Genomic DNA, 26,818 nt, shown 5'->3' on the forward strand with positions numbered 1-26,818 from the left:
GTTCTTCTGTAATAAGCTTTATTTTAGACACCATAAGGAGTTTCTTTTCAGTTTTGAAAAATAACACTTTTGTGGTGTTTGTCTCCTTACTTCTCTGAGAACAGCCATAATTTTTTTCTGATAAATTTAGGTGACACAATTCTATGTCTTCAGGAGTCAGCTTGCCAAGCTTAGGGTTTCTGGGTGTATCACTCTTCCCTTGTACATGGATAACAGATTTTGTTGTATTGGTATCCTTTTTATGTTCCCCTTTGGGACGTTGATTAGTTCTGAGAACTAAGTTTGCCTCACCCGCTGGGGTGCCATTAAAATCAGTATCATCCTGCTTCTTTTGCATTTGTTGATCACCCTGTGCAAAAGTGGTATTGGGGAAAAGCATAAGCAAATGTCCATGACCAGTTTATAAACAAAGCATTCCCCAGGGACTGGTGGTGATGTTGTCTGGACGCGAAGCTTTGGCATTTCACATTCTCTGGTGTAGCCAACAGGTTGAATTGTGGGGTTTCTTATGCCTGAAAGATCTTCCTGAGCACTTTCGGATTCATTTCCCCATTTGTGTGAGCAGGACCCTTGTCTGCTGAGCTGGTCTACCTCTATATTGTCCTTCCCGAAGATGTATTACTGTTATTGTTATCTTCCTTTATATGGCCAAGTTCCAGAGTTCCTTGGCTAATCCTGATAACTGCAGGGATTGAGCTCCCCCTTGTTTGTTGATGTAGAATATAGAATATTGTTGTAGTGTTGTCTGTTTGGATTAACACTGATTGACCTAACTGCTTCTGAAATGCTTTCAAGGATAGGAACACTGTTTTCAATTCTAGGATTATATGTTGCACTCATCCTCTTCCTTCCAAACTCCTCTGACTGAGTGAGTTCATGTGTGCTCCCATCGCATATGCGAGGCATCTGTTATTATTGAAGGAGCTGGCTATTGATATTTCATTCCTTGTGTTACATTTGATCTGTTCCACCACGCTATCTCCCTCTTGTATTTTCAGTGTGACAACCAACGGATCCTCCCAAATCCCTGTCAATTGTAACCATTGAGCTTGTAGCCATTCCTGGATTGGTCTCATGTGAATTCTCACATATGATATAATGGGATGCATGATGCCATTTTTCTCAGTCCTCACTGTCGAAGCTTGCCCCCTCTGGCAACAATGAGTTTTCGCAATCAATGATTGTGTTCTTTTGTCGTTGGGAAACACCTTCCCTTGAACAAACTTTTTTCTAGCTTCCAGAAATATATTTTCCTGCTCTGGTTGTGGGGATGATTTCTCTATGTTTACTAAGAATCCTAAAGTCAATAGTGTCCTTGTTAGAAATGGGGTCTTTGGTTGACAGTCAGGTTACCCCCTGTTCAAGCAAGAACCCTCACTCTAGTCAGGGTAAAAGATATTCACCCTCAGCTAACCCCTGCTTACCCCCTTGGTAGCTTGGCAGAGCAGTAGGCTTAACTTCAGAGTGCTAGGTGTAAAGTATTTGTACCAACACACACAGTAACTTAATGGAAACACTACAAAATGACAACACCAGTTTAGAAAAATAGGAAATATTTATCTAAACAAAACAAGACCAAAACGACAAAAATCAGACATACACAAGTCAAGTTATGAATTTTTTTTAAAGATTAAACTCAAAAATAGCTCTTAGAAACATAAACTGCTTCGATGAGGTGTTAACATGGCGTCGTGACAGAGTCGTTCCCAACAATCCGACACCAGCGGCGGCGGCCATGGAGTCGCGTAGACCCCCAAGTACAGTACCTTTGGTGAAGAGTGAAAACAAGCCGATGCGCGAAGTCGGGGATAGCGGCGTCCGTGCGAAACGTTGAATCCGTGCACTTTAAGCGGCGTTGGTCACGACGTGGTGCGGCGAGTTCCACGTAGTTGCGGACTTCAGCGACGTCAGGCCTGCGAAGGTAGTCTCGTTCCAGCGAAGATCACGGAGTCGGTTGCAGGTGGCGTCACCGGATTCAGTAGTGGTGTCGGTCCAAAGTTGATTTCCTTGGATTTCCACCATCTTTCTTTTAAAAGGGCCCAGGGACTGGATAGGGCACCACTTGTCAGAGCAGGAGTCTCTCCAGAGACTCCAGGTGCTGGCAGAGGGAAGCTCTAAATCAAGCCTTTGGAGATTTCTTCACAAGATGGAAGGCACCCTAAGTCCAGTCTTTGCCCTCTTACTCTGGCAGAAGCAGCAACTGCAGGATAGCTCCGCAAAGCACTGTCACAGGCAGAGCAGCTCTTCTTCCTCAGCTCTTCAGCTTTTCCCCAGCCAGAGGTTTCTCTTGTTTCCAGCAGTGTTCTAAGGTCTGAGGTTTTGGGTGCCTTCTTATACCCAATTTCTCCTTTGAAGTAGGCCTACTTCAAAGTAAAGTCTCTTTTGAATGTGAAATCCTGCCTTGCCCAGGCCAGGCCCCAGACACTCACCAGGGGGTCGGAGACGGCATTGTGTGAGGACAGGCACAGCCCTTTGAGGTGTAAGTGACCATTCCTCCTCTCCCTCCTAGCACAGATGGCTCATCAGGAAATGCAAACTACACCCCAGCTCCCTTTGTATCACTGTCTAGTATGAGGTGCAACCAGCCCAACTGTCAAACTGACCTAGACAGGGAATCCACAAACAGGCACAGAAATGGTATAAGCAAGAAAATGCTCACTTTCTAAAAGTGGCATTTTCAAACGCACAATCTTAAAATCAACTTTACTCAAATATGTTTTTTTAAATTGTGAGCTCAGAGACCTCAAACTTCACATGTCGATCCGCTCCCAAAGGGAATCTACACTTGAATCAGATTTAAAGGTAGCCCCCATGTTAACCTATAAGAGGGACAGGCATTGCAACAGTGAAAAACGAATTTAGCAATATTTCTCTGTCAGGACATAGAAAACACATTACTATATGTCCTACCTTAACCATACACTGCACCCTGCCCTTGGGGCTACGTAGGGCCTATCTTAGGGGTGCCTTACCTGCAAGAAAAGGGAAGGTTTAGGCCTGGCAAGTGGGTACACTTGCCAAGTCGAATTTACAGTTAAAACTGCACACAGACACTGCAGTGGCAGGTCTGAGACATGATTACAGAGCTACATATGTGGGTGGCACAACCAGTGCTGCAGGCCCACTAGTAGCATTTGATTTACAGGCCCTGGCACCTCTAGTGCACTTTACTGGGGACTTACTAGTAAATCAAATATGCCAATCATGGATAAACCAATCACATACAATTTACACAGAGAGCATATGCGCTTTAGCACTGGTTAGCAGTGGTAAAGTGCTCAGAGTTCAATAGCCAACAGCAACAGGTCAGAAAAAATTAGGAGGCAGGAGGCAAAAAGATTGGGGATGACCCTGCATAAGCAAAAAAGTCCAACAGTCCTTATTACCTGTTGAATGTGTTCTTGCATTTTTCTTGAGAGCTGGCTCTTAGTCAATAGTTCAATGGGTAGACATGAATACCCCTTCTTCTGAGGTGAGCTGCTGCTGCTGTCACGCACTTTGTTAACACCCTTGCTGCAGGTTTTTTTCTGAAAGCCAGCACTGAGTGCCGATAGTGAATCTTGTTCATAACAAAATGGTAAAATCTTTTGTGTCATGCTTTCATTGGGATGAGCAAGTATGCACCTTTTAAGTCTAAAGTTGCCATGTAATCTCCCTCCTGTATTTGAAGGATGACCTCTTGCAGTGTCATTTTAAATGTATGACCTTGTCTATTAACCGTAAGTCCAAAATTGGCCCTACTGAGCCATTTACTTTGGGAATAAGGAAATAAGATGAATAGTTCCCCTTGTTGATTTCCTCTTTTGGAACTTTTTCTATAGCATTTTTGCCAGCAATTGTTCCACTTCTTTGAGGAGATGTGTTGTTTCCTCCTTGGACTGACTTTCTCCTTGGCCCCTTTGCTGGAGAAATTTTGAGGAATTCTGTGTAATATTCAAGTTGGATTAAGTTTAGTATCCATTTGTCTGAAGCTATTTTCCTCCACTCCTGAAGGATTTTTTTTATCTGCCTCCTACTGGTGTATGTAGGTATAACTGTTTGTCGTTCCTCTTGCCTCTCGCTGATGTTACTTGTCAGAAGATTCCTGTTTGTACTGAGTCACTTATAAATGGCTGATGATCCTCCCTTGTGGAGCTGACCTCTTCCTTTGCCTTGCCCATGAAAATGCTGTATGCCCTGTTGTTGGTTTTGACATCTTTGTTGAGATACAGTTGTCTGTCTGGACTCTTGAAATCCTTGACGTGTGTGTTTAGTCTGAAAACGTCCCCTTCCAACGGGTCTGCATGATGGTGTCGTTCCTCTACAATTACCTCCACGAAACTGCAGAGCTCCCATTGACTTCACAGTTTTGTAATCTTTCTTTAATTGGTTTAGCTTGTCATCCACTGTGCTGGCAAAAGTTGTTCCCCATTGAATTGGTTATTGAGGATATTGGCCTGTACCTCTCGTTTGAATCCTGAGATTCTTACCCCTGAGGGCTTCTGAGGGTTACTCCCATCACTACTTGACGGCTTGATGTATCATTTACGTTCAGAGCTGACTTCAGGCATGTGTTGGCAATATTTTTGGCATTGTCCACCAAGTGAGCAGCCCTCATTCTGTACTGTTCTGGGAGGTGCTACATTAGCTCCACAATTTCCTCCCAGTGCTGGTGTTTAACAGAGCACTGGAGTTGGCAAAGCGCCATTGGTTAGCTGCACTGTGTTTGACTTTCCACCCATGAGCTCCAGCCTCTTGCTTTATTTTTCAGGAGGGGTACCAACTGTGGATGGTACACTGGCTCTTTTCCTTACTATTGGCATAATGATACATTGACATAATGATACAATCTGTTGATACTGCCCCTTTGATATAAGCTGGATCTTTTGATGCTTATATTTTTTCTCTGCCCTTCAGGTTACCCCTCTGCAAGTGGCAGGCTCCTGAAATGCTTCGCCTCCCTGACCCCAGACACTAGGGAGCCTGGGCAGAAACTGATTTCTTGTCTGAGTTAGTATTAGGGTTTCCAGAAGAAAACATGATTAGGGTTTTTTTGTTTTTCTTCTTCTAGCTGTACCCCATATTTATCAGCATGTTTGATTACCTGATTATACATGCCTATGTCATGAGGAGGGTAAGGCCTTGACGGGCCTTCCTTTCTCTGGGGAGTCTATCTCTAACTCCTGCAGTTGCTCTGCATACTCAGACTCTGATACCGGGAAGCCTTCAATTAGATGTACTTCCGACTCTTTATAAAAGAGCTCTTCCTCCTCTTCTTGAGGTTCAGGGGGTAAGGGAGGTTCCAATACCTCGACCCCTTTGTCCCTGAGATCTTTCAGAGTCAAAGCTTTTTTGGGATCCTGAGTCCCCTTAGACTTTCATCGAAATGCTCCTTTTTTTGCTGGAGTGAACAGTTTGGCCTCCAGTCTTTTTTCACTTTCTTTCGATTAGGGAAACCCATTCCTCGGGGTCAAGACTGGGATTTTTCCTATTGTACGGGGAAGAATATTTCTAAGATGTATCAGTCTTCGAGCTTCCGTGTTCTGCTCTTTATTCAACATCAAACTGTCCTTGTCCAGGTCATCATTCGACGCCTTGGGTTTTTCACAAGCCTTTCCTCCACTGAAGTCACCCCTCAAGGCACCAGTGGGGCTCCTTCTCTCAGGGCAGGCCTGCTGGGGGTGAGTGTTTCAACAGCCAGGCTCCCTTTGATGTCTGAGAGTCACATTTGACTCAGACTATTTTTTCAAGCCCAATGTTTCTTAGAGCATGTTTCTCTTTTTCTTTGTCGCCTTTTCCTCGACAATCTTTACCTCCACGTCTGACGTCTCTTCTTCTGCTTCTTGGGTGAAATTACCTTCCTCTTCACCGGAGAGGCCTAGATTTCTCAGTGATAGTGTCGTCTGCTGGCTCTGCATACTGTGATATGCTCTTCTCTGTCCCTCCCTTACTCGCAGCGTTTTCGGCATGAATGTCATAGACAATGCAGTCCTCACTCCAATGATCGACGGGGAGACAAAGGTTGCAGACGGGGTGGTTGTCTTTTTGTGAGAACTTGTGATGGCAGTTCTTACAAAACTGGAATGGTGTACCTCCATCAAGGCCCTTCAGGGAAGCCACTGAACGGGCATTCTCTGAACCGAAACGTTTTCTTTCTCTTCCTCTCAAAGTTCCGCGTCGGTGATGTTGATGAATCCGGTGAACTTTTCAGCGATGTCTGCATTTTTTTTCATTACAATCTTCTTCTCTTTGTTGGAGAGTCTTCGGCAGGCTTCCAGACCCAACATCAGAAAAAAGAATCTGAGGATGCACAAGAACGTAACAAGGGACACCAAATGGAGGTTCTGTCGATGCCCACCAACAAAAAAAAAAAACAAAAAAAAAACAAGAGAAGGACTACGCAAACAAAAAATAAGTACGAGAAGGACCAGTGGAGAATTCCAGACCCACCCACTAGATGGCAGAAAAATGCACAGCATGTGAATGCAGAAAAGATTCAAGCTGCAGAAATAATAAACTGAATCAAGCTCAGGTCAGTACAATCAGTGGCTGTAGGCTACATGGGCATCACAAACATTTAGGTTTAAATTATGTTTTCACACTCCAAGTAGTGTCAGATCATGGAAGTAGGATTTGATGCATGGTTACAAGACAATGTCACAAGACAATGTATAGATCTGTATAAACAATGGAAGCAGGTGTGTGTGTAGTGGTCGTTTCAAGGGACCTGGTAAGTACTGACATTTACCTGCATGTCCAGTAACATCTATATTTGCCCAAAAATCAAACACACACAGTTCGAGCTAACTTCAGTGATTTAATAAAAAAAATCCATTGTGCTTTAACACATACTGGAACTTTGATTTGTTTTAAAAAAAGTACTGTTGCACATGTCAGTTTACTTTGAAATGTGCATGAAATTTTAGCATACTCTTTTGGTTAAACACATTACTCTGTACTGAGGTCCTAGTTTAACTTCATATGCTGCTTTTTTCTGGCACTTTAAACTGTCACAACTGGGCAAATAATGTTAGTACAATGCAGACAAACGATCCTTGTGTTTGAGGATATAGCAAGAGGCAATAGAGGGAATGTAATTTGTACAGCAAACAAGTCAAAAGCATTTTCTATGATTAAAATAGTAACAGATTAATTAGTATAAAGTTATGTTTGCTGCCCAAAAAGACAGAAATTAATGGAAAATAAAGCTCTAAGCAATGTTGTCATAATCTAAAGTTTTAACACAAACGAATCTCAGCAGAAAGGTTACAATTTGAGTGTATGATACATCTGGAATTTATGGTCTCCACACCTTTTTAAACTGGCCTTTATGGCTTAGAACGGAGTCTGTGGAAAACAAGAAATTCTCTCAGTACCTCGCTATTATGCTGTGGTGTTGATTCTTTTAAAGTCATCCATCCTAAATGAACAGTCCATCGAGCCTACTCTCAGGGATGTTCTCATAAAAAACCCACTGCTTTAATAAATACACATAGTGTAGTAACGCATTTCGAGAGGAAGCCCAGCTGCTGCTTTAACGTCATTCTTTTTCTTGCATATTTTCAATCTATTTACAAATAATCCTAGTTAGGTTCGCAATAAATATTCCACATATTAGAAATGTCTGATCATGCAGAGACCTAATAATGACACATGCTTTGGACCTATTTACAAATTGTCAATCACACCCAATGTCTTCTCCGTGAGGGAAAGAACGTCACTTTCATACAACTTTTCATGGTTTTCCTTTTGTTCAATCTGTTTTTTGGGGTATGCAACCCTCCATCTCCACAACTTCTGGCCATCCCTCGTACTTGTTTGTGTCCTTATTGTTCTTGATGTGCTGCAAACAGAACAAAAACGACTAAAGTTAATCAAATTTTACACAGCTCTTCAAAACATAGGAAACTAATAAGATGCTTTCTCTTGACCTACAAATAGGGAAGACCATTACAATAGTCCATGAAAGCCCACCCGATTCTCAAAGAGACACAAGCTAAGGCCAATAGGTCTTGCCTATTCAAGATCTACTGTCTTTGCCAATGTTTTTAGCCATGTTGCAAATGGTTGAAAGTAAAGATAAAAACCAGCGTTGATTGGGTTACACCGTTTTGTTATTTTTACTTGCAGCTATGCTGCACTGAGGTCATCCCTGATGTACAATCTCTACATTAATGTACCAGCTCTATAGTCTGGGACCCACAAGCGGACTCCAGAACTTTGCATGCAGCCCCCTGTTTAAAACGGGCAAGCATTTATTCAAAAGCTAACAGATGCGAAAGAAAGCAGGTACCTAGGATGTCCTGCAAAGTTAACTTTTGGACCACCTTCTCTTATAAAGACATTCTGCAACGAATGTGTAAGATCTGAAAACAGACTCTTAAAAAATAAATATCCAAAAATGAATTGTATTCACATGCATAACTGTTTCGTCTTAGTAGTAGTGGTCATACATCAGACTAAATCAGTGAAGGTATTTTTTTAATGATTAGCCTTCAAACATGAATTTTGAAACGTTCATGTTTCCACACACACACACACCCCCCACCCGACAATGCCAATAGTAAACTAAGAGGCAAGTCGTTTATGTGCAGTACCCTTTGGATGACCTGGGACATCCTGCACATTAAGATAGTATTATATGTAATATTAAATGACAAGCATTAGCAAAGCCAATAGGTTTCACCTGTGCGTAATCTATTGTATTTGTCATGTTTTCTGTAAATGTTACAGATGACTATAATAAAGATGTGAAGTAACGGAAAGAGCTGCCAACTTGAGGAACAGGGCTTTTTTTGGAGATGACAGGACACAGATGTTGCAGAAAATTCAGACTTTATTCAGCTACCTACAACGTCCACTGGTCAGTTCAGTGATCCTCAGCAACTGACTTCCTTACAGCTTCATAGAACCCACACTGCGGAATTCCAGAAGTGGAAGCTTCAGTTGCCAAAGAAAGTCCTCACTGTACCAGGAGCATGAATTATAAACACCAACACTATGTAACACAACCCCCTTCCTTGCCAAGATATTTCTCTTTAAAACAAAATACAAATATATATATACAATGCAAAGTTCAATAACAAATGTAGTCTTCCAGTCTTCTAGGTTTTACCCTACTAAGTTTCCTTTCAGCTGGTCCAACTCTTTCCTCGTGTTAGTCACAATCATCTAAATTAGAATGTTTCTCTCCATTTACGGTTTTCAACCATTGCTCACGTTCACATCATTACACGTCGTCACCCTTCTCATGTTCCAACATTTGCCATCTGACAACCTTAAATTGTTGCTCTTTACTTCTACTACTCTCATCGGCACAGGTAACTTATAGCTACCTTTTGTAACTGCAGCGTTTCCTATGTGTACCCGCACAAACATTCCTTCCTAAAATTTCTTTCGGTTTCTTAATATTCTCGCACTGTGTCTTTGTTTGAATGAAGATTGATATTGTTCCACATGTTCTGTCAATTTATTGTAGTCCGCTCTCTGTTGACCAGTCCTACCCATACATCCATGCTGGCACTGCCCCGGTGCCTGTTCTCCTTCCTTTCATCAAACAGAATGGTAAATCCCCAGTTACCAAGTGCAGGGTAGTTTGGTAATTCCATAATATGTCTCTGATTTGGATCCTCAGTCGCATTTGCTTGCTAAAGCTAACTGTATGTATCTGCCAACACATGGTTTAAGTGTTAAATTAAACTAATTCCCCTTTGATGGTAAACTGGAGTCCTGCAACACTTGATTCTCCACTTCTTCAGGAAAACACTGAATGTTTCTGCCACAAACTGTGGACCATTATTGGTTAATATCTCTGCAGGTCCCTCTCTATGGAAAATGTAACTGCAGAATGTAATCACATTTTTTGCTCTCACCTCTCTTGTGAATGCCACCTCAGACCATTTTAGGAAATAGTCCGTCATTACTAAGGCATCTCTTTCTTTCACTCTTAAGCAATCAAAAGGATGACAAATGTCCATGGCAACTTTTTCCCAAGCACTATTTGGTAACTAGACATATTGTTGATTCCTATAACACATGTGACTTGTCACTACCCATGCAAGAAATGCACTCTTGGACAAATTCCTCAATCTGTTTATCCATTCCCAGACACCAAAAGTCTATTCTTGCCTTCCCTTTCATTGCTGGCATCCCACCATTTCCTTCAAGTAACAATTTTAGAAGTCTTTCTTACAAACCCTCTGGCACTACTAACCTTTCACATCTCCTTATGACACCATCCGTCACAGACAATTCTTCACAAACATTTCTGAATATTTCCAATTCTCCTTCCAAATTTCCACTCTGGGCACATGGTAATACTTCCATTAATTTGACCAATTTAGCATTGGCCTTACCTGCCTCTTTCCACTCATCTTCTCTGAAGCACTACACACTTCCAATACCTCAGCTACCATCTATTCATCTTCCTCATCCAATGTCACATCCTCTAGCAATCTTGATAAACAATCCACATTGCTTTTTACACCTGGCATGTATTATATAGTGAAGGTATTGGAAGGGGGGTCATCAGTTGAGTGGCCAGCACTAGTAATGGGTCCACACTCGACCACCACAGGGAACCAAACACCCTATTGTAGCACTTGACTCTCATAGAGAAGCGTTGCAGAGCAGTCCAAGGCTTATTCAAGGGAGGTGGTGTGGGCTAGTAATCACCATTCACGAGCACACAAGAATGAAACCCAATAAATGATTGTCCAGTCTGTGCTTTTTTTGTTGATAAAGTAAAAGTACATTTATTACACTCACACAGCTCAATACTATGCAACAGTTACAAATATACACAAGTTGATGGAATTACTGTTGATTGACATTGCGTAATCATTCTGGTCTCCCCCTGAGGGAAATATAATCAGACAACTCACATGTCAAAACCTTTATTTGTATCCCAATGCAATATTTGACTAGAATTTGGAGTGAAAGCACCTAAATGTTTGCAATAAAGCACATCTACTTTGATCAGTGGTGGCTGTCAGTCTCGTTACTCAAATTAACATTAGCATTAACAGGAACATGTATAGGCATGCTGGAATGATTTGTGCATTTATGATTACTCACAGATTACTCTTGACAAACATGGTGTAATACCATCCTGCATTCCTAGAAGATGCGTTGTCACATGACCTTTTCCAAAGTCATACCCATTGGCCACAATACTGGGATCACACATTTTCAAAACCCAACTGGCATAACATGCTACCGTTTCCACCCTTGCTGTAAAAACACTTGCAATTACAGCCTTTCGCCCCCAGAGGGCACAGTTCCACAAATCAAGCGCAAAAGTTCTAGCAGGGATGTTCTTATAAATAGATTGAACCCTTGGGGGGGGTAATCATTCTCTTGTCCCACCCAACCTAAGTTGAGGAAACAAAACTTTGTGTTGGGGGGAGACTGCACTGCTCCTGCAGCTCCCCCTATCCATGGGATTGCAGTTAGAGGTGACCCATTCTTCCTGGGCTAGCAACGGGCCAAAACAAACTGTGGCACCTTGCAAGGCATTATGGGGCTCGGTGCATATTTGATTAGTGGCTCTCCCACTGTGCCAGGGAGAGCCGCTTTCATTGGGAGCTTCTTTATGTGGCCTCGCACTGCGTTCCTCTTTCTTCTAGGGGTGTCCGGTCACACCTGGACACTCCATGATACGTTGCTCCCACATTGGAGGCACTGCAGGGAGCCCACCCCTAGCTGTCCTCATCCTTGGGGAGTGTCCGGTCCCAACCACTCACCCCCTGTGGTGCCTGCTTTTTGAAAGGCAGCTCGGGGGGCCCACCCCCGGCAGCCCTCATCTGCCCCCCAGGCTGCCATGGGAGCCGGCAGCCACTCTTCGGTCTGCCTGCTGCTGCGGGCAGATGTGCACTGCGGTCTTGTCCTACCCGCTCCCAAATGCTCGGCACCCAGCCTTCTTGCTGCTGATGGGCCCAGAGATAGGTCCTGGGAGTGCGACGGTGCTCCCCGGCTTTTCTTCCGTGCAGGGCCCCGGTATGGGGTGTCGGGAACCCCTTGTCAGTCTTCATGGGGGGAGGGGACTTAATCTTCGGCTGCCTGCCCACAGCCGGTGGCCATCTTTGCGGGGGACACAACAGTGTCCTCCGGTTTTTCTTCTTTGTGAGGCCCGGGGAGGGGAGTCTTGGAAGGGGGACAGCATATCTGGCTCTGGTATGCTCCTCCCTCCATCTGAAATCATTCAGGGGCAGAGTACCTGCCACAGTGGGCAGTCACTGGGTTTTTCTTTCTAGTTGTCCATGATGCCCCTCTTCAGTTCCAGTGTCCTGCAGTTAAGCAAAGCCAAAAGGGAGAGCTCTCCCCTGCGCAAGACCGTTTTAAAGGGGAGATGAACGGACGAGCAGGCCTGCCCCTATGGCGTACCCAGATGTGCCACATCTCTTCTTTGCCCCTGTCACCTCCTTCCTGCACAGTCTTCTGGGATAGCTCAAAATGCCATCGCCCAGGAGTTAGTGCCACCTGTGCTCTGAAAGTCTCTGCCCCTCCTCCCTGACATTTCTTCCCGGGCCTTTCCAGCCTATCCCTGGCACAGAGTGACAGCTGGCTGATTGATGTAAGGCTCTGTTCAGGCAGCTGGTCAGAGCAGTAATTGGCCCTAATCCTGAGCTGAGTCAGAGAAAGATGACATTCCAGGATGGCCTATAAGTTGTACAACTATGCTTTTGTAACCTACTGCATTATTCTTTTCATACATGTTACAGTGTACATTTGTGACACTCTGGATTCTGCGGACACTAGGGGATTGGAGTTGCGCCCTAGGCCATCCTTTCTTATTGACATTTAATGGAGTGTTACTACAATGAAAACACAGTAAGCACACTGACTATCTATCCCTCACATGAGTACACCCATCTCATAAGGCCTATTCCAGGTTACTACCCACTCTGCATAGTCCCTTCTGCTCCAGGCTACCTAACCACGGTTCTTGGGGTGCGTACACCAGGAATCCTCCTTACACAGCCACACACGTATGTACACATGTGATCATGTGTAACCAGCCCTGGGCCTCCTACTCTAGCTGCGTCACAGCAGCCTTTCCTTAACAAGGTGGCACCAGTGGTAAACACGCACAGTCCATTTTATTATGCATTTACTGTGGGAGAGTCCACAACTATGAGGCTCCCTCACAGTAAAAGGTCAAAACCCAGATGGTTCAAAAGCAAAAAAAATCAGAGCGGACCATATAGTCAGAACCGTCCTCTCACAGAAAGTATATTCCTGGAGACAATATAGCCACTTGGCTTTACTTGGAGTGGCTTTTCCAGCCCCTCCGGTGAAAAATAATTCCACCAATGGCCTATGATCTGTGCCACGTTTGAAATCTACACCCCATACAAAAGTTCTAAAATGTTGAAACCCCCACAAGCATGCTAGTGCCTCCTTTTCCACTGTTGAGTAGGTGCAGCCTTCTAGGTGCATGGCACAAAAGCTACCACCCTTTCCCTTTATTCATACATTTGAAGTAATGCTGCTCCAAGACTACAGCTGCTACCATCGGTTAGAATTATCGTTTTGTCACCGGGGTCAAAAGGTTTGAGGGCTACCACTTCTGCAATGGACTTCTTGACTACATCAAGTGCTTTCTGACACTCTTCCGACCACTGAAATCTCACTCTCTTTTACATCAGTTCACATAATATATGTACTTTGTCTGCAAAATGGCAAACAAATTTGGAATAACATTCTGCCTAGAAATGACCTCAGCTGAATTTTACCACACAGAGAGGGTGCCTCCTCTATTGCTTCCTCCCGATTAAGTTTCAGTTTAACTCCTTCGTGACTCAGAGTGTGCCCAAAGCACTCCACTTCCTCTACACAATTTGCTCTTGTCCAGCCCAATGGTAAGACCAGCCTCCTCTAACCTTCTTAATACCTCTTTCAGAACTTTGTGTCGCCGTTCGCTCTCCCCCTACATCAACACAATCTTGGAACAACAGTACATTCAAAAATTTTCAATACTTCTTGCAACACTCTTTGGAATACGGCAGAAGCAGAGGCCTAGCTAAAAGTCACGCAAACAAACCTGTATGTGCCTTCAGGAGTAATGAACAATGTCAAATGCCTGGATTCCTTCTGTCACCATACCTGATGATACACATTTGATAAATCCAGGGTAGTAAAACATTTTCCATCTTTGACACTCACCAACATCTCATTAATTTGAGGAACAGGGTGACGATCTATCCAAATGCATTCATTCAGGTCTCTGAGGTCCACACACATTCAAATGTTGCCGTTGGGTATCTTTGCAATTACTATAGGGCTTAACCATTGTGAGGTCTCTATAGGTTCTAGTACACCTTCCTTACATAATCTCTGCAATTCATCCTTCAGCATTTCTCTTAAAGCAAATCGGACAATTTCATACTTTGTGTACCTTAGGTTTAGCACCTTCTTTAAGGACAATCCAAAGTTCAAATTTCTTTAAACATCCAAACTCTTTTCTAAACAAGTTTGGATATAACATGGCCCACTCAATGTCCTGAAACTTTGTCAATAATACCCAATTGGGATGATTTGGGTTTAAAATTATCCATAAAGCATACTCTTCCTTCCACCTCAAAACGGTTCTCCCCTTCTCAACAACAAAAAGCTTCACCTTCCTACCTTGATACTCCAGATAAGCAGTGCAAAATCCCTATGACAGGTACCTTACTCCCATAGTATCCTTTTGGTTCCACATGCGTGAGGATACAACTCCCCTTTGTTCACATTATCCCATATGGACTTATCAGAGTAAATGGTGAACATTAATCCACCCACACATGTACATCTGTTCCATTCATCCTAATTACACACTTAAGAGGGCAATATGCATGGCTCCCCACCTCAGACTCTTCCTTTGCATGTGTTTCCATTTCGCACACCACCAATACCTCAATATCATCCTCCCCACTCGCATTTGATTCCTCCTCATCACTAAATGTTGCATCTTTGTTTATCATGTTCAGAGTTTTCTTAGTCTTAGCCATGTCGGCCATCTTACATACTCTTGAAAAAATGACCCAACTTTTAACATCTGAATCATTTGCATTTCATTGCAGGGGAACAATTCGCTTCAGCTGTGTCTTACACTTCCACATTTGTATTAAGCTTTTCTTTTCTCCATGTCCTGAATTCTCACATTTTTATTATCTATTTCACAAATAGTTTTCATACCCTTTAAGCTATTTCCTTCATGTACTTTTTCCGATTCCCCATTACATTTGGGTCCGGAACCTTCTTACTCTTTAACGTAAGAAGTATTTTCCTTATGCTTTGCTACAACAGTTTTGTCTAATGTAGGATCTTTCAGACCGAGCAAATGCACCTGAATTTTATATATAGTTTAATCTGTTAATTATTTGATTTCTTATAACTTCATCTCTAATATTTCTGAATTGGCATGCAGCTGTAAACCTTCTCAACACAGTAACGTTGTTCTAAGGTTTTTCCTTGTTTTTGGTCATGGGAAAAAATGCTTGCCTTCAAATAGAAGGCAAATTTTCTTACCATAGTTCTCCTCTAAAGCTTTCAACCCTTGTTCATATTTAGCTTCCATGGGTGTGTCTGACCCAGCATCAATTGTAACTTCCACATCAACTCGAGGAATTTTTAGGACCTTCCTCCCCTCTATTCCCAAACTGTTTCAAAATTGCTAACTTTCTTTTTACATTGTATACATCTCCCCCAATAGATATATATGGAAAATGTCACTTACCTAGTGTATATCTGTTTGTGGCACGCAGTGCTGTAGATTCACAAGCTGTGCATATATCGCCATCTAGTGTTGAGCTCGGAGTATTACAAGTTGTTTTTCTTCAAAGAAGCTTTTTTCGAGTCACAGGATGGAGTGACTCCTCTCGGTGATAGTGTGTATGGGCCTCGACTCCGTTGTTGGATTGTTTTCCCGCAGGAGGGTGAAGTAAGGAGTGAAGAATTGTGTATGTACAAACATATATAGAAAGAGAAGAAGTTGTCCATGCAATGTATATACATATTTACATGCTAAAGTTCTACAGCGGCTACAGGCTTCCGGGGAGGAGGGAGGGTGCATGTGAATCTGCAGCACTACATGCCACGAACAGATGTACACTGGGTAAGTGACATTTTCCGCTTGATGGTATGTGTAGCTGCAGATACTCATGCTGTGCATAGACTGAAAAGCAGTTCTTCTCCCAAGTAAGCGGTGGTTATCCTGCATGAGTTGAAGTAGTTTGAAATAGTGTTCTAAGCACTGCTTGACAAACATTTGCTTGTTGTTGAAATAACACATCTGCACAGTAGTGTTTAGTAAATGTGTGTGGTGCGGACCATGTGGTTGCTTTACATATGTCTGCCATTGGTATATTTCCTAAGAATGCCATTGCAGCACCTTTCTTTCTAGTGGAATGTGCTTTAGGAGTTAATAATAGTTGTCTTTTAGCTTTAAGGTATTAAGTTTGAATAAACTTTACTATCCATCTATCTAATCCTTGCGTGGAAATAGGATTACCTTTATGAGGTTGTTGGAATGCAACAAAAAGGTGTTTACATTTTCTAAAGTCTTTCGTTCTGTTTACGTAATACATTAGAGCTCTTTTGAGATCAAGAGTGTGAAGAGCTGTTTCAGCAACTGGATCTGGCTGTGGAAAGAAGACTGGCAATTCCACGGACTGATTAATGAGAAATGGTGAAACCACTTTGGGTAAAAATATGGGTTTTGTCCTAAACACTATTTTGTGTTTGTGTACTTGGAAGAAGGGTTCTTCTAAAGTGAAAGCTTAAATGTAACTTACTCTTCTTAAGGAAGTAATTGCTACCAGGAAAGCAACCTTCCACAAGAGAAATTGAAGGTGCATGAATGCATGGGTTCAAACGGTGGTCCCATAAGTCTTGTGAGCACAATGTTAAGGTTTCAGGCAGGAGCTGGTGGAGCTGTAGGTGTAATAACTCTTAAGCCCTTTCATAAAAGCTTTTATTACAGGAATTCTAAACAGAGGTATGCTGTCTGGTTTGGATGTAGGCTGATATTGCTGTTAAATGAATTTGAAAAGATGACTATGCAAGATTTGCTTTTTGTAAACAAAGCAAATATCATAATATCCTGTACTGATGCTCTAAGTTGATCAATGTTTTTAGGTTGGCAGAAATATACAAAACGTTTCCATTTATTTGTGTACCACTGCCTGGTAGTAGGTTTACATGCTTGTTTTAGAATATCCATACATTCTGATGGAAGCTGTAGGTATCCAAATTCTATGACCTCAGGAGCCAAATTGCCAGGTTGAGCATACTGGGATAGGGATGCCTGATTGGACCCTTGTTTTGAGTCAATAGGTCTGGTCTGTTTGGAAGCTTGTGATGTGGTACTACTGACAGATCCAATAGTGTTGTGTACCAGTGTTGACATGCCCACGTGGGAGCTATGAGTATCATAGTGAGGGAAGTGTGACGCATCTTATTGACCAGAAACAGAATTACCAGGAGAGGGGGAAAAGCGTAGGCAAATATCCCTGACCAATTGATCCATAGAGCATTGCCCTTGGATTGAGGGTGCGGGTATCTGGATTCGAAGTTTTGGCATTTTGCGTTTTTGCTTGTTGCGGAAAGGTCTATATGTTGGGTGTTCCCCACATCTGAAAGTAATATTGAATTACTTGTGGGTGAATCTCCCATTTGTGTATTTGTTGCTGCGTCTTGCTTAAGAGGTCCGCTAGCTGGTTGTGTATCCCCGAGATGTATTCTGCTAGCAGGTGAATGTGATTGTGAATTGCCCATGTCCAAATTGTTTGTGATAGAAGGGACAATTAGAATGAGTGTGTCCCCTTGTTTTTGCAGATAACGAGGGGAACGTTGTCATGTTGTCTGTCCTTATTAAGACCGTTTTGTGTATGATCTGTGGTTGGAATGCTTTGATGGCTAAAAACACTGCCAGCAGTTCCAAATGGTTGCTGTGATAAGTTTGCTGGATTGCATCCCATTCCCCCTGTATTGGAAGATTGTTGAGAAGGGCTCCCCAACCTGTCATGGATACATCTGTTGTGATTATGGTCTGTGATACAGGGTCCTGAAATGGCCGCCTTTTTGATACGTTGGTGTGATTCCACCATCGCAGAGATTTGTAAGTTTGGCAGTCCCTAGATCCGGTAGTTGACCTTGTGCCTGAGACCATTGTTGCGAGAGACACTGTTGCAGTGGTCTCATGTTTGGAAATGGTCAAGCAGGCACCTAAACCTACCATTAGCAATATTATGCTAACAAACAGAAAAGATTTGTTACTACTGTCAATCTAAAAATACTGAGCCACTTACAGCATCAATACAAGATATTGTATGCTATCTACTTCATTTGCAGAAATCAAATCTAGCTTTCTCATCCATTAAAATCCATCTTACTGCAATATCAGCAGACTTGCAGACTATTCAACACACCTCTCTAGAGTTCCAGTTATAAAAGCCTTCATGGAAGGATCAAAATGTATTTTTCCACCTAGAACGCCACCTGTTCCTACTTGGAATCTAAATATCGTACTTACCAGACACATGGGCCTACCATTTGAACCCATGCATTCTTGTGAGATTCAATTTTTGACATGGAAGGTCGCCTTCCTAGCAGCAATTACTTCATTGTGAAGAGGTAGTGAAATACAAGCATTCACTCTTGAGGAACCTTTTTTCCAAGTGCAGAAACATAACGTAGTACTTAGAACAAATCCCAAATTTCTGCCAAAAGAGGTATCACCTTTTCACATAAACCAAACAGTGGAATTGCCAGTCTTCTTTCCACAGCCAGACTCAGTTGCAGAAGGAGCCCTTCATACTCTTGACGTCAAAAGAGCTCTAAGGTACTATACAGATAGAACTAAAGATTTTAGGGAAACGAAAAAAACTTTTTGTTGCTTTTCAACAACCACATAAAGGCAATCTTCTCTCTAAACAAGGATTAGCAAAATGAATTGTTAAATGCATACAAACATGTTACATTAAGGCAAAAAGACAACTTTTGATCACACCTAGAGCACATTCCACTAGAAAGAAAGGTGCGTCTATGGCATTGTTAGGAAACATACCAATAGCAGACATATGTAAAGCTGCCACATGGTCTACTCCTCATACATTCTGAAAACATTATTGGGTAGATGTATTTTCAAAGCAACAGGCCAATGTTGGCCAAGCTGTCTTAAGAACATTATTTCAAACAACCTCAAATCCTACAGGCTAGCCACTGCAATTTTTGGGGAGAGTAACTGCTTTGTAGTCTATGCATAACATGTGTATCGGCAGCTACACATGCCATCAAACGGAAAATGTCACTTACCCAGTGTACATCTGTTTGTGGCATGTAATGCTGCAGATTCAGGTGCACTCTCCCTCCTCCCCGGAAGCCTATAGTCGTTGCAGTTTTATTATTTGTACACATGTAGATACATTTACATGGACATGTATTTTCACTTACTAATTTTAAAGAACATTTATATTCTTACACTCTATCACTCCTTCCTACACCCTTTTGCAGGAAAACAATCTAACAAAGGAGTTGATGCCCATGCCCAGTAGGACAGAGGAGTCACTCAATCCCAGGACTCTGAAAATACTTCTTTGAAGAAAAATAACTTGTAACACTCTGAACCCGACACCAGATGGCGGAATAATGCATAGTATGTGTATCTGCAGCTACACATGCCATCGAAAATATATATACATACATACATATATATATATATATATATATATATATATATCTTTTATTTTTATTTTTCAAAATGTATGGTCTCCTGCTAGACTCTAGTCTCATTCATTGGAATTGAGAATAAGGAAAGTTCCATAGAAGTTAGGCCAATATCTTATCAATACCTTTTTTATTGGCAATAATGGTTGTGCGACTCAGTGTTTATTAAGTTCTGCACCCCCTTCCTGATAGCTGTATGCATCAGCATATTCTCATTACAATTCATGAACCCTCCAGATGGCTGCGAGTATCAGCAGTGTTTCCTTAACTCAGTGCGTAACTTAGCAAAAGCTGTGCACATCAGCGGTTCTCTTTTCCTTAGTCCCGACATGCTTGTAGTACAACTGCAATGCGGGGCCAACATATGGCTGCTAGCGCGCAACATGGCTGCTAGAGCAACTGATTCCAGCAGTGCTGCAGGATTATGGGGTCAGGCGCGTACACCGTCGCACATCACATTGCTACAACAATGAATTCCCTCCCTGCCAACGTCAAGTAGAAGTCAGGTAGCCAGTTACCGTAAGATAGAGGTTATACATTCATTTAAAAGGTTTCAGGTTAAGTTATAAGTTACTTAAGAAGGAAACCTCACCAGGAGCAGATCTTCTCTGCCCAGCCCACTCTCTCTGTCACACTCCTCCAGTCACTCACCAACATTCCATGACATCACACACTAGCTGTCTTATTAATGGTAAAGGTGATACAGGCCAGATAAAATCTTGTAGAGGGCCGGATGTGGGCTGCGGGTCATAGTTTGAAGACACCCAGGGTAGGCTAAAGCTGAGACTGTAATGTGGTTTTGTACTTTGTTCCTAAAAGGGCAGTTTCATTGAATGGACTCAGCAAAGAAGATACATTTTGCAAAAAAACTTGTTAAACCTGAAAAAGTCTGAAAAAATTCCAAACATATATTTCATTTACATGCAGAACTGTTCCATCTTAGTGGTACTAGTACATCAGACTAATTCAGTGAGGTCTAGTAGTACTAGTACATCAGAATAAAAATCACCACTAGTTTTTTTTTTTTGTGTGTCAAGTAATAGTTTTCAAACATGTTTTTAGAAATGTTCATGCTTCCACCCAGCCTGATAACGCCAATAGTGAACATCATGCCCCACGAATGAACGGCAAATATTCTGTGCAGCTGAAGAATGAGATACTTTTTAAGATGGCTATGTCTAAAAATGTTTTTTTTTTTTTAAAGGGCAAAATCTTTGGGCTGAGCGTATGCTAATTTTCACTGCAGGATCTAATAGTCTAGTAAAATTATCGTAGCTGCAAAGAAAAGATACTAGTTCGCACTGTGTAATTTAGCATCAGATTGAGGTTGTTTTTTAGCTTAATATGGTATTGTGATGTTGAGGGATACCAGAGAAGAGACCCCATGCATTCAATTTTTCATCAGTGATATTTTATCTGAACAGAAAATAACTGCACATTTAAAGGATCTTAAGGAATCATTTAAGACCTAGTTTGTTCTACAAAACAAACAGTACAATGAAGGAAAATTACTTTTATATAAAAAAACAAAAAAGCCAACTACCAAAAACTGTTGTAAAATAAATTTTAATAAAAACACCATTGTATTTACTGAGAAAATATAACCTAGATCACAGGCCACAAGCAGCGATCATAATGGACAGAGCATCTTTAAGAACTGCTGAAGCTGCTGCTTTCCATCAAGCACTGCAGTGACAGTCAGGCATTTCTCTTTTGAAAGTACAGCATGGGGAGTCTTTAAAAATGTAAACTTCTCTACTACGATTTTGGTCTATGTAGAGGTTGGTATTCCTTCCAGCACTTTTAAATCAGATCCCAGATACTGGTCGGGATGGGTATAACCCTCCACTTAATACACGTCAAATTTATGGAACACCTATAATTTGTGCTCATGCCACTAACAGCTAACAAGTCCAAACAAAGCAACTAATATATGACCACTTTTCTAGACATGGAAGCCCCATACTATGCGCCTCTTCTGGACAAACCGTCTTGGTCCAGGAAAATGCCCCTTGGTTCCAGACAGGCTTTAGGGTAGTCACTGAAACTCAGGCCTGGAGGAACCACTTCTGTGCCAGGTTCATCAATTTCAAAACTGCTTTTGATGGCACAGAATTTAATAGGCTATGGAAAATACTTGCTCCTTGTAGAATCACACCCGTCGCTCAGATCAATCCAGTCCCTCTAAAGCAATGCTTGGGTCCAAGTAAATCCATGCAACAATTCGTCAGTTTCTCATAAAATAACAACAAACACAGGCCTAACATGTGGATACAGAGCCTTTGCTGTACAACTATACGTAGAAGACATGGATTCAGAAATGGCTAACAGGCCCTGCTCTGATAAGTTACGTGGGAAAGCTGGGTCAAAACTAGAGTATGCCGATTACTTATTTTTATTAGCTATAGCACTGGTGTTCCTGCTCACCACAGCTTCAAAATTATAAAGGACTGGATGATGCACCAAAGTCAGCGTTATTTCCCCTTGCAATAGATAACTGTCTGATTGAGGACATGATCGTGTTATCCCAGCGTGTGGAGGTAACAAGTCCTAATAGTGTTGTCCATCTGAAGATGTTGCAGAGATTGATTGAAGGAAGCATTTCATTACCAGTCCCAGTATGTTGATGTGATGTTTCTGCTCTGAAATAGACCACTTCCCTTGACCAGAGTGGTCGTCCATGTCTTCTCTGAAAGGTTTCTGAAATGAGACCCTTTGATCATGTTAGATCTCTTACAATATTTTGACACAATGAATGGAGATGTTAGTTCTGTGAATTCTTTCTTCCCTGTTCCCATATGGATTTGAAACCATTGGCCTTCCAGGCAATCTTACAGGGAATTAATGTGCAATCAGCAGAAGGGTTCCCCGAGCATAGGTTAGGATGCCATGCAACCACAATATTAATACCTGTCTGACTATTGTAAACTGAGTTGTTTGCTGAAGTTTCTTATGAGTATATATGAGAACACTCCTAAATATTTTAGCAAGTTCTGTATCCAAGTCTAGGATAACCTGAACAGAATCACTGATTTGGGAAGATAGGATTTGCTGGTATAGGCTTTAAATAAGACCCAAGGTTGTCTAAAGTTTCTGTTGGGAATTTCTTGGCTGAGCTGGCTTTACTTCATAGCGGTGCTGCTATCACTGCAGTCTACTCTGAGAATGCTAGTGAGGGCTGCCAGTACCTCAAAAGCCCCACCCATTGCTGACCTGGTGACCAGTGGCCCTGTACAGTTAGATATTGTGAATGTGCTCCCCATCCAGTAAAGGAGATGTCCGTTGTTATAGTTCTCTGAGGAAGAGGGTCTGGGAAGAGCCATCCTTTTTAAAAGATTGGTGTTCCACCATGGCAGACAGTGGCAAGCTTGACGGCCAACCAACACTAGATCTTTCCACTTACCCCTCCACTTCAGCCCATTGGTGCGCTAAGCGCTCCTGCAAGGGACGCATTTTTAGTTTGGCATGAGGTACTATGGCTATATATGAAGCCATCATATAAAGGAGAAACATGACTGTCCCCACCGTTACCTGCTGACCTGGTTGAAATTGGGGAATGAGTGCCTGGAATGATTGCACCCTGGCAGTATTTGGGTAAGCTATTCCTACTACTGAGTTGAGAATTGCCCCTAGATAAGGATGGATCTGAAGGGGTCGAGGTGGGAGCCTAGCTCATGGAGAAAGTTTATAGTGGCCTGAGTGTGTTGGTAACACTTGACTAGTTGCGCTTTTGATGAGCCGGTCGTCTAGGTATGGGAAGACATGTATGCTTTGTCTGCGCAGGTTTGTAGCTACTTCGTCAGACGTTTGGTAATGATCTTTGGCACGGTAGTGACCCCGAAGGGGAGCACTCTTAACTTGTAATGCTGACCCTTAATTACAAACCTAAGATACCAGCGATGTGCTGGGTCAATAAGAATATGAAAATAGGTGTCCTTGAGGACAATTGGGCCAAGAAGTTGCCTTGTTGTAATAACGGGATGACATCTTGAACAGTGACCATTCTCTGAGAGAATGTACTCTTTATGGCTCTAAGATCCAAGATTGGACCCCTCCTTTTTGGTAATAAGAAATGATAGTGAATAGATATATGTTGCCTATTAGTGGAATGGAACAGGTTCTATAGCTCCTTTTTTGAAGAGTGTTTGTACTTCTTCCCTTAGCAGCTGTTGATGGTGTGAGAAAAGTCTGTTTGGAAGGTGGAAGGTTGGGAGGTGTGGAACTCAGCTACAGACAATAACAATGTTGGATTGTATCCATCACCTACTGGTCGGAGGTGATGTTCCGCCAGGAGGGAAATAACCCTTGTAGTCGAACCCCAACAGGTCTTGTGTGTGATCAGGGGAATCAGAGAAGACATGGTTTCTTGGCTCTGGAGGATGGTTTGGTTCATCTGCCCTTGCCTCTGGAGTTGTTACCCCTATATCAGCTTACGTAGTATTTATCTAGGCGCAGTATCTGCAGCGTCGGTAGCACAACATATAGTTGTGTTGCATATAATTTTCCCTCAGAGGCTTTTTGATAGGCTCATTTTTGGGGTTCTTCTGGGAGGTATTGGAGGAGCTCCTCCATCTTTTCCCAATGGGCTCTATCATATCTAGAGAGGAGGCCAAAGGAATTTGGGACACACCAGTGAGCAGCGGATTGTGCGACTACTGTCTTTCCAACAGCATTTATTTTCTTGCTCTCTATCTAGTGGAGGGGCATCACCAGATGTTTGAAAAGTGACTCTTGCGTGCAGTTCCTACCACTAAAGAGTTTGATGGAAGACAACCATATATTTATAGTGGGTCATGACCGGATGCCTAATATTTTTTGTCTACCCTTTGTGCTATCACCCTAGATCTTACAGGGTCATTGAATGTGTCAAGAGTGTGATAGAATATTCCTTTTTAGCAAAGGTAGGTACTGTGCACAACGCTGTGTGGAATAAAGTGTTTGGAATAGGAAGTCTTTCTCTGGGGCTCATTCTGTAGTTGCACCTTATGGAAGGTGGCTGCTATACCAATGAAGTTGTGGTATGTAGTAGTGTCATCTGGAGGAGATGGTTTTGCAGAGTACAGATCAGGGTCTGTACCAGCTGGTGGGTTAGTGTCACAAATTTCCCATGGGTCATCCTGTGGTGGGATTTCAAAAGGTCCCCATCCTCTCTTCCGTCTAATTAAGAATGTGTCGACCCTTCAGGCGAATATGAAGCAGGTGGTGAGGGTGAATAGTGTGCCGCCGGTGTAGGTGGCAGGCTAATGTGTAAAGGAGTTGTGGCTGGTCTGCCTTTTTCCTCCGTTTAGGCAGAGTTGAAAGGTCCAAAGCTGCTTCAAAAGAAGGCTGCCTTTTGGAGGGTTGAGCATATGCGTATGTGTATGTGTGGTATTTGTCCGGCCTGTGTCTGGATGGATCATGATATGCTTCTGCCAAATGTCTATGTCCTCTTACATTCTTTGAAGCAGGGGTTCCACGGACCCCGACCCTTAGACAGTTTTGCTGGGTGCTGATGTTTTCAGCTCTAACGCCAATTTTTGTGGTTGGCTTGAAATTAGCCTACTTCGATGGAATTTTCAGGGCTGAGCTCGGTCTGGGCATGTTAAAAGGCGATGGTCGGTGCGGACCATGGCCCTAAGGCAGTCGTGGCCCGCCAATGTGTTTAGGTCGGTCTTGAATAGTAAGTGGACCCTTTGTTGTGGTTTGCTGGGGTCGATGTGGTGGTGGAGGCACAGTGGTCAAGGCTGGTTGAGCAGGAGGCAGATCTTGCATCAAGATTTCAGAACTGGAGCTATCATCAGGGAAGAAGGTGCCTTCCTCATCATGTTCGGGGGAAGAAGCACAGATTACAGACCTGGTAGAGATTGTTGCGAGGATACGTTGCATGACAGCAAGCACAGAAATGAAAGGCTCACCATTCCATCACTAAGTGGGCATGGTGGTGGGGGCCTAAAGATCGAGGTAACTCCCCAAAGGGCGAAGGCTCACGTAGAGCTGCAGCCAATGAGTCCCCTTATGAAACTGAAGTTGTTGAACCAAACAGAATGAGAGAGGGGCATGACTGACAACAATACAAATAGAAGGCATGTATGAATCAAGAGAATGCAGCACAGGGGTGTTGAACCAGAGCAGAAGAGCACACGTGTGAACCAGACGGCGGAAGAAAACAATCTAACAATGGAGTCACATTACCAGCAAGAGGAGGAGTCACACTGCTTTGTGACTCAAAAGACTTTCTTCAAAGAAAACATCTTGACCACATCCGAGCCCAACACTAGGATTATGATAAGTGTAACTAAAGCAACACATGCCTCGATCATACTTTTCCCCAGTCAATGATTCTCCAGTGTTGACAGATGACATCATAGGCTCCAATCATGGCACTGCTTCCAAACGTGACGTCACCAGAGAGCAATAGGCACCAACCTGGGTGCTGTAAACATTCCCATATATTTATTTAACTCCTCATCAACTCATGCTCAGTAAGAGAGTGCCACAACAGCAGCATCTCGGGATCTTATTAATCATGGCACGAGCACATTGAGAAAAAGGGAGGGTGTGACTAGGGAGTCTTGGGCAGCTAAAGTCGTCGCGCACCAGATGTTGTGCCTCATTCCAGGGAGGTACGGAAACAAAGTTTCTTGTGTAACCGGATGATCTAGACTGACTCAAGTCATTGAGCGCTAGACATTATACTCATTCCCGAAAAGGGTGGAATTTATGATTTTCGTGGAAGCGTCAGGGAGGGTCTGGTGCAGTTCAAGTCATCATGCACCAGACTAGTACCTCCTGAGGAAGCACATCATTGGGAATTGTCGTTGGAGTGATGGTATGGTCAGGGGCAATTCAGGTCATCGGATGTGCCTCATATTTGTGGAGGCAGAGCAGTGAGCACTTTTCACTTGGGAGCGTAACAGTCTGGTGCAACTCAAGACTTTGAGCACCAGACACAGTGCCTCCTTGTAAAGAGGGTGTGGAACTAGTAACTTGTCGTATGTAACCAGTATTGTCGCGGACCGCTCAAGTCAACACACCACGACGTTCCGGAGGTGCTGAAATTGGTAACTATTTTGTAACGCTGACTGTCTGGTGGGGCTGGGTGCCGCAGTGGCTAATTGGCAGCCCCAGTGATGCTCCCTGTGTTGCAGAC

General features: G+C 42.8%; 1 protein-coding gene across 1 annotated transcript in view; it reads right to left on the reverse strand.

Moving 5' to 3' along the window:
* Window positions 1-6,776: 6,776 nt before the first annotated feature.
* Window positions 6,777-26,818, reverse strand: part of FAM3C (FAM3 metabolism regulating signaling molecule C) — a 251,437-nt gene continuing 231,395 nt past the window's right edge. The window contains exon 10 of the mRNA XM_069229911.1: window positions 6,777-7,822. Within this exon, the coding sequence (XP_069086012.1) occupies window positions 7,733-7,822 (90 nt within the window). The 3' untranslated portion in view covers window positions 6,777-7,732. The remainder of the gene's footprint in view (window positions 7,823-26,818) is intronic.

The sequence above is a fragment of the Pleurodeles waltl genome, chromosome 4_1, assembly GCF_031143425.1.
Source record: "Pleurodeles waltl isolate 20211129_DDA chromosome 4_1, aPleWal1.hap1.20221129, whole genome shotgun sequence".
NCBI lineage: Eukaryota > Metazoa > Chordata > Amphibia > Caudata > Salamandridae > Pleurodeles > Pleurodeles waltl.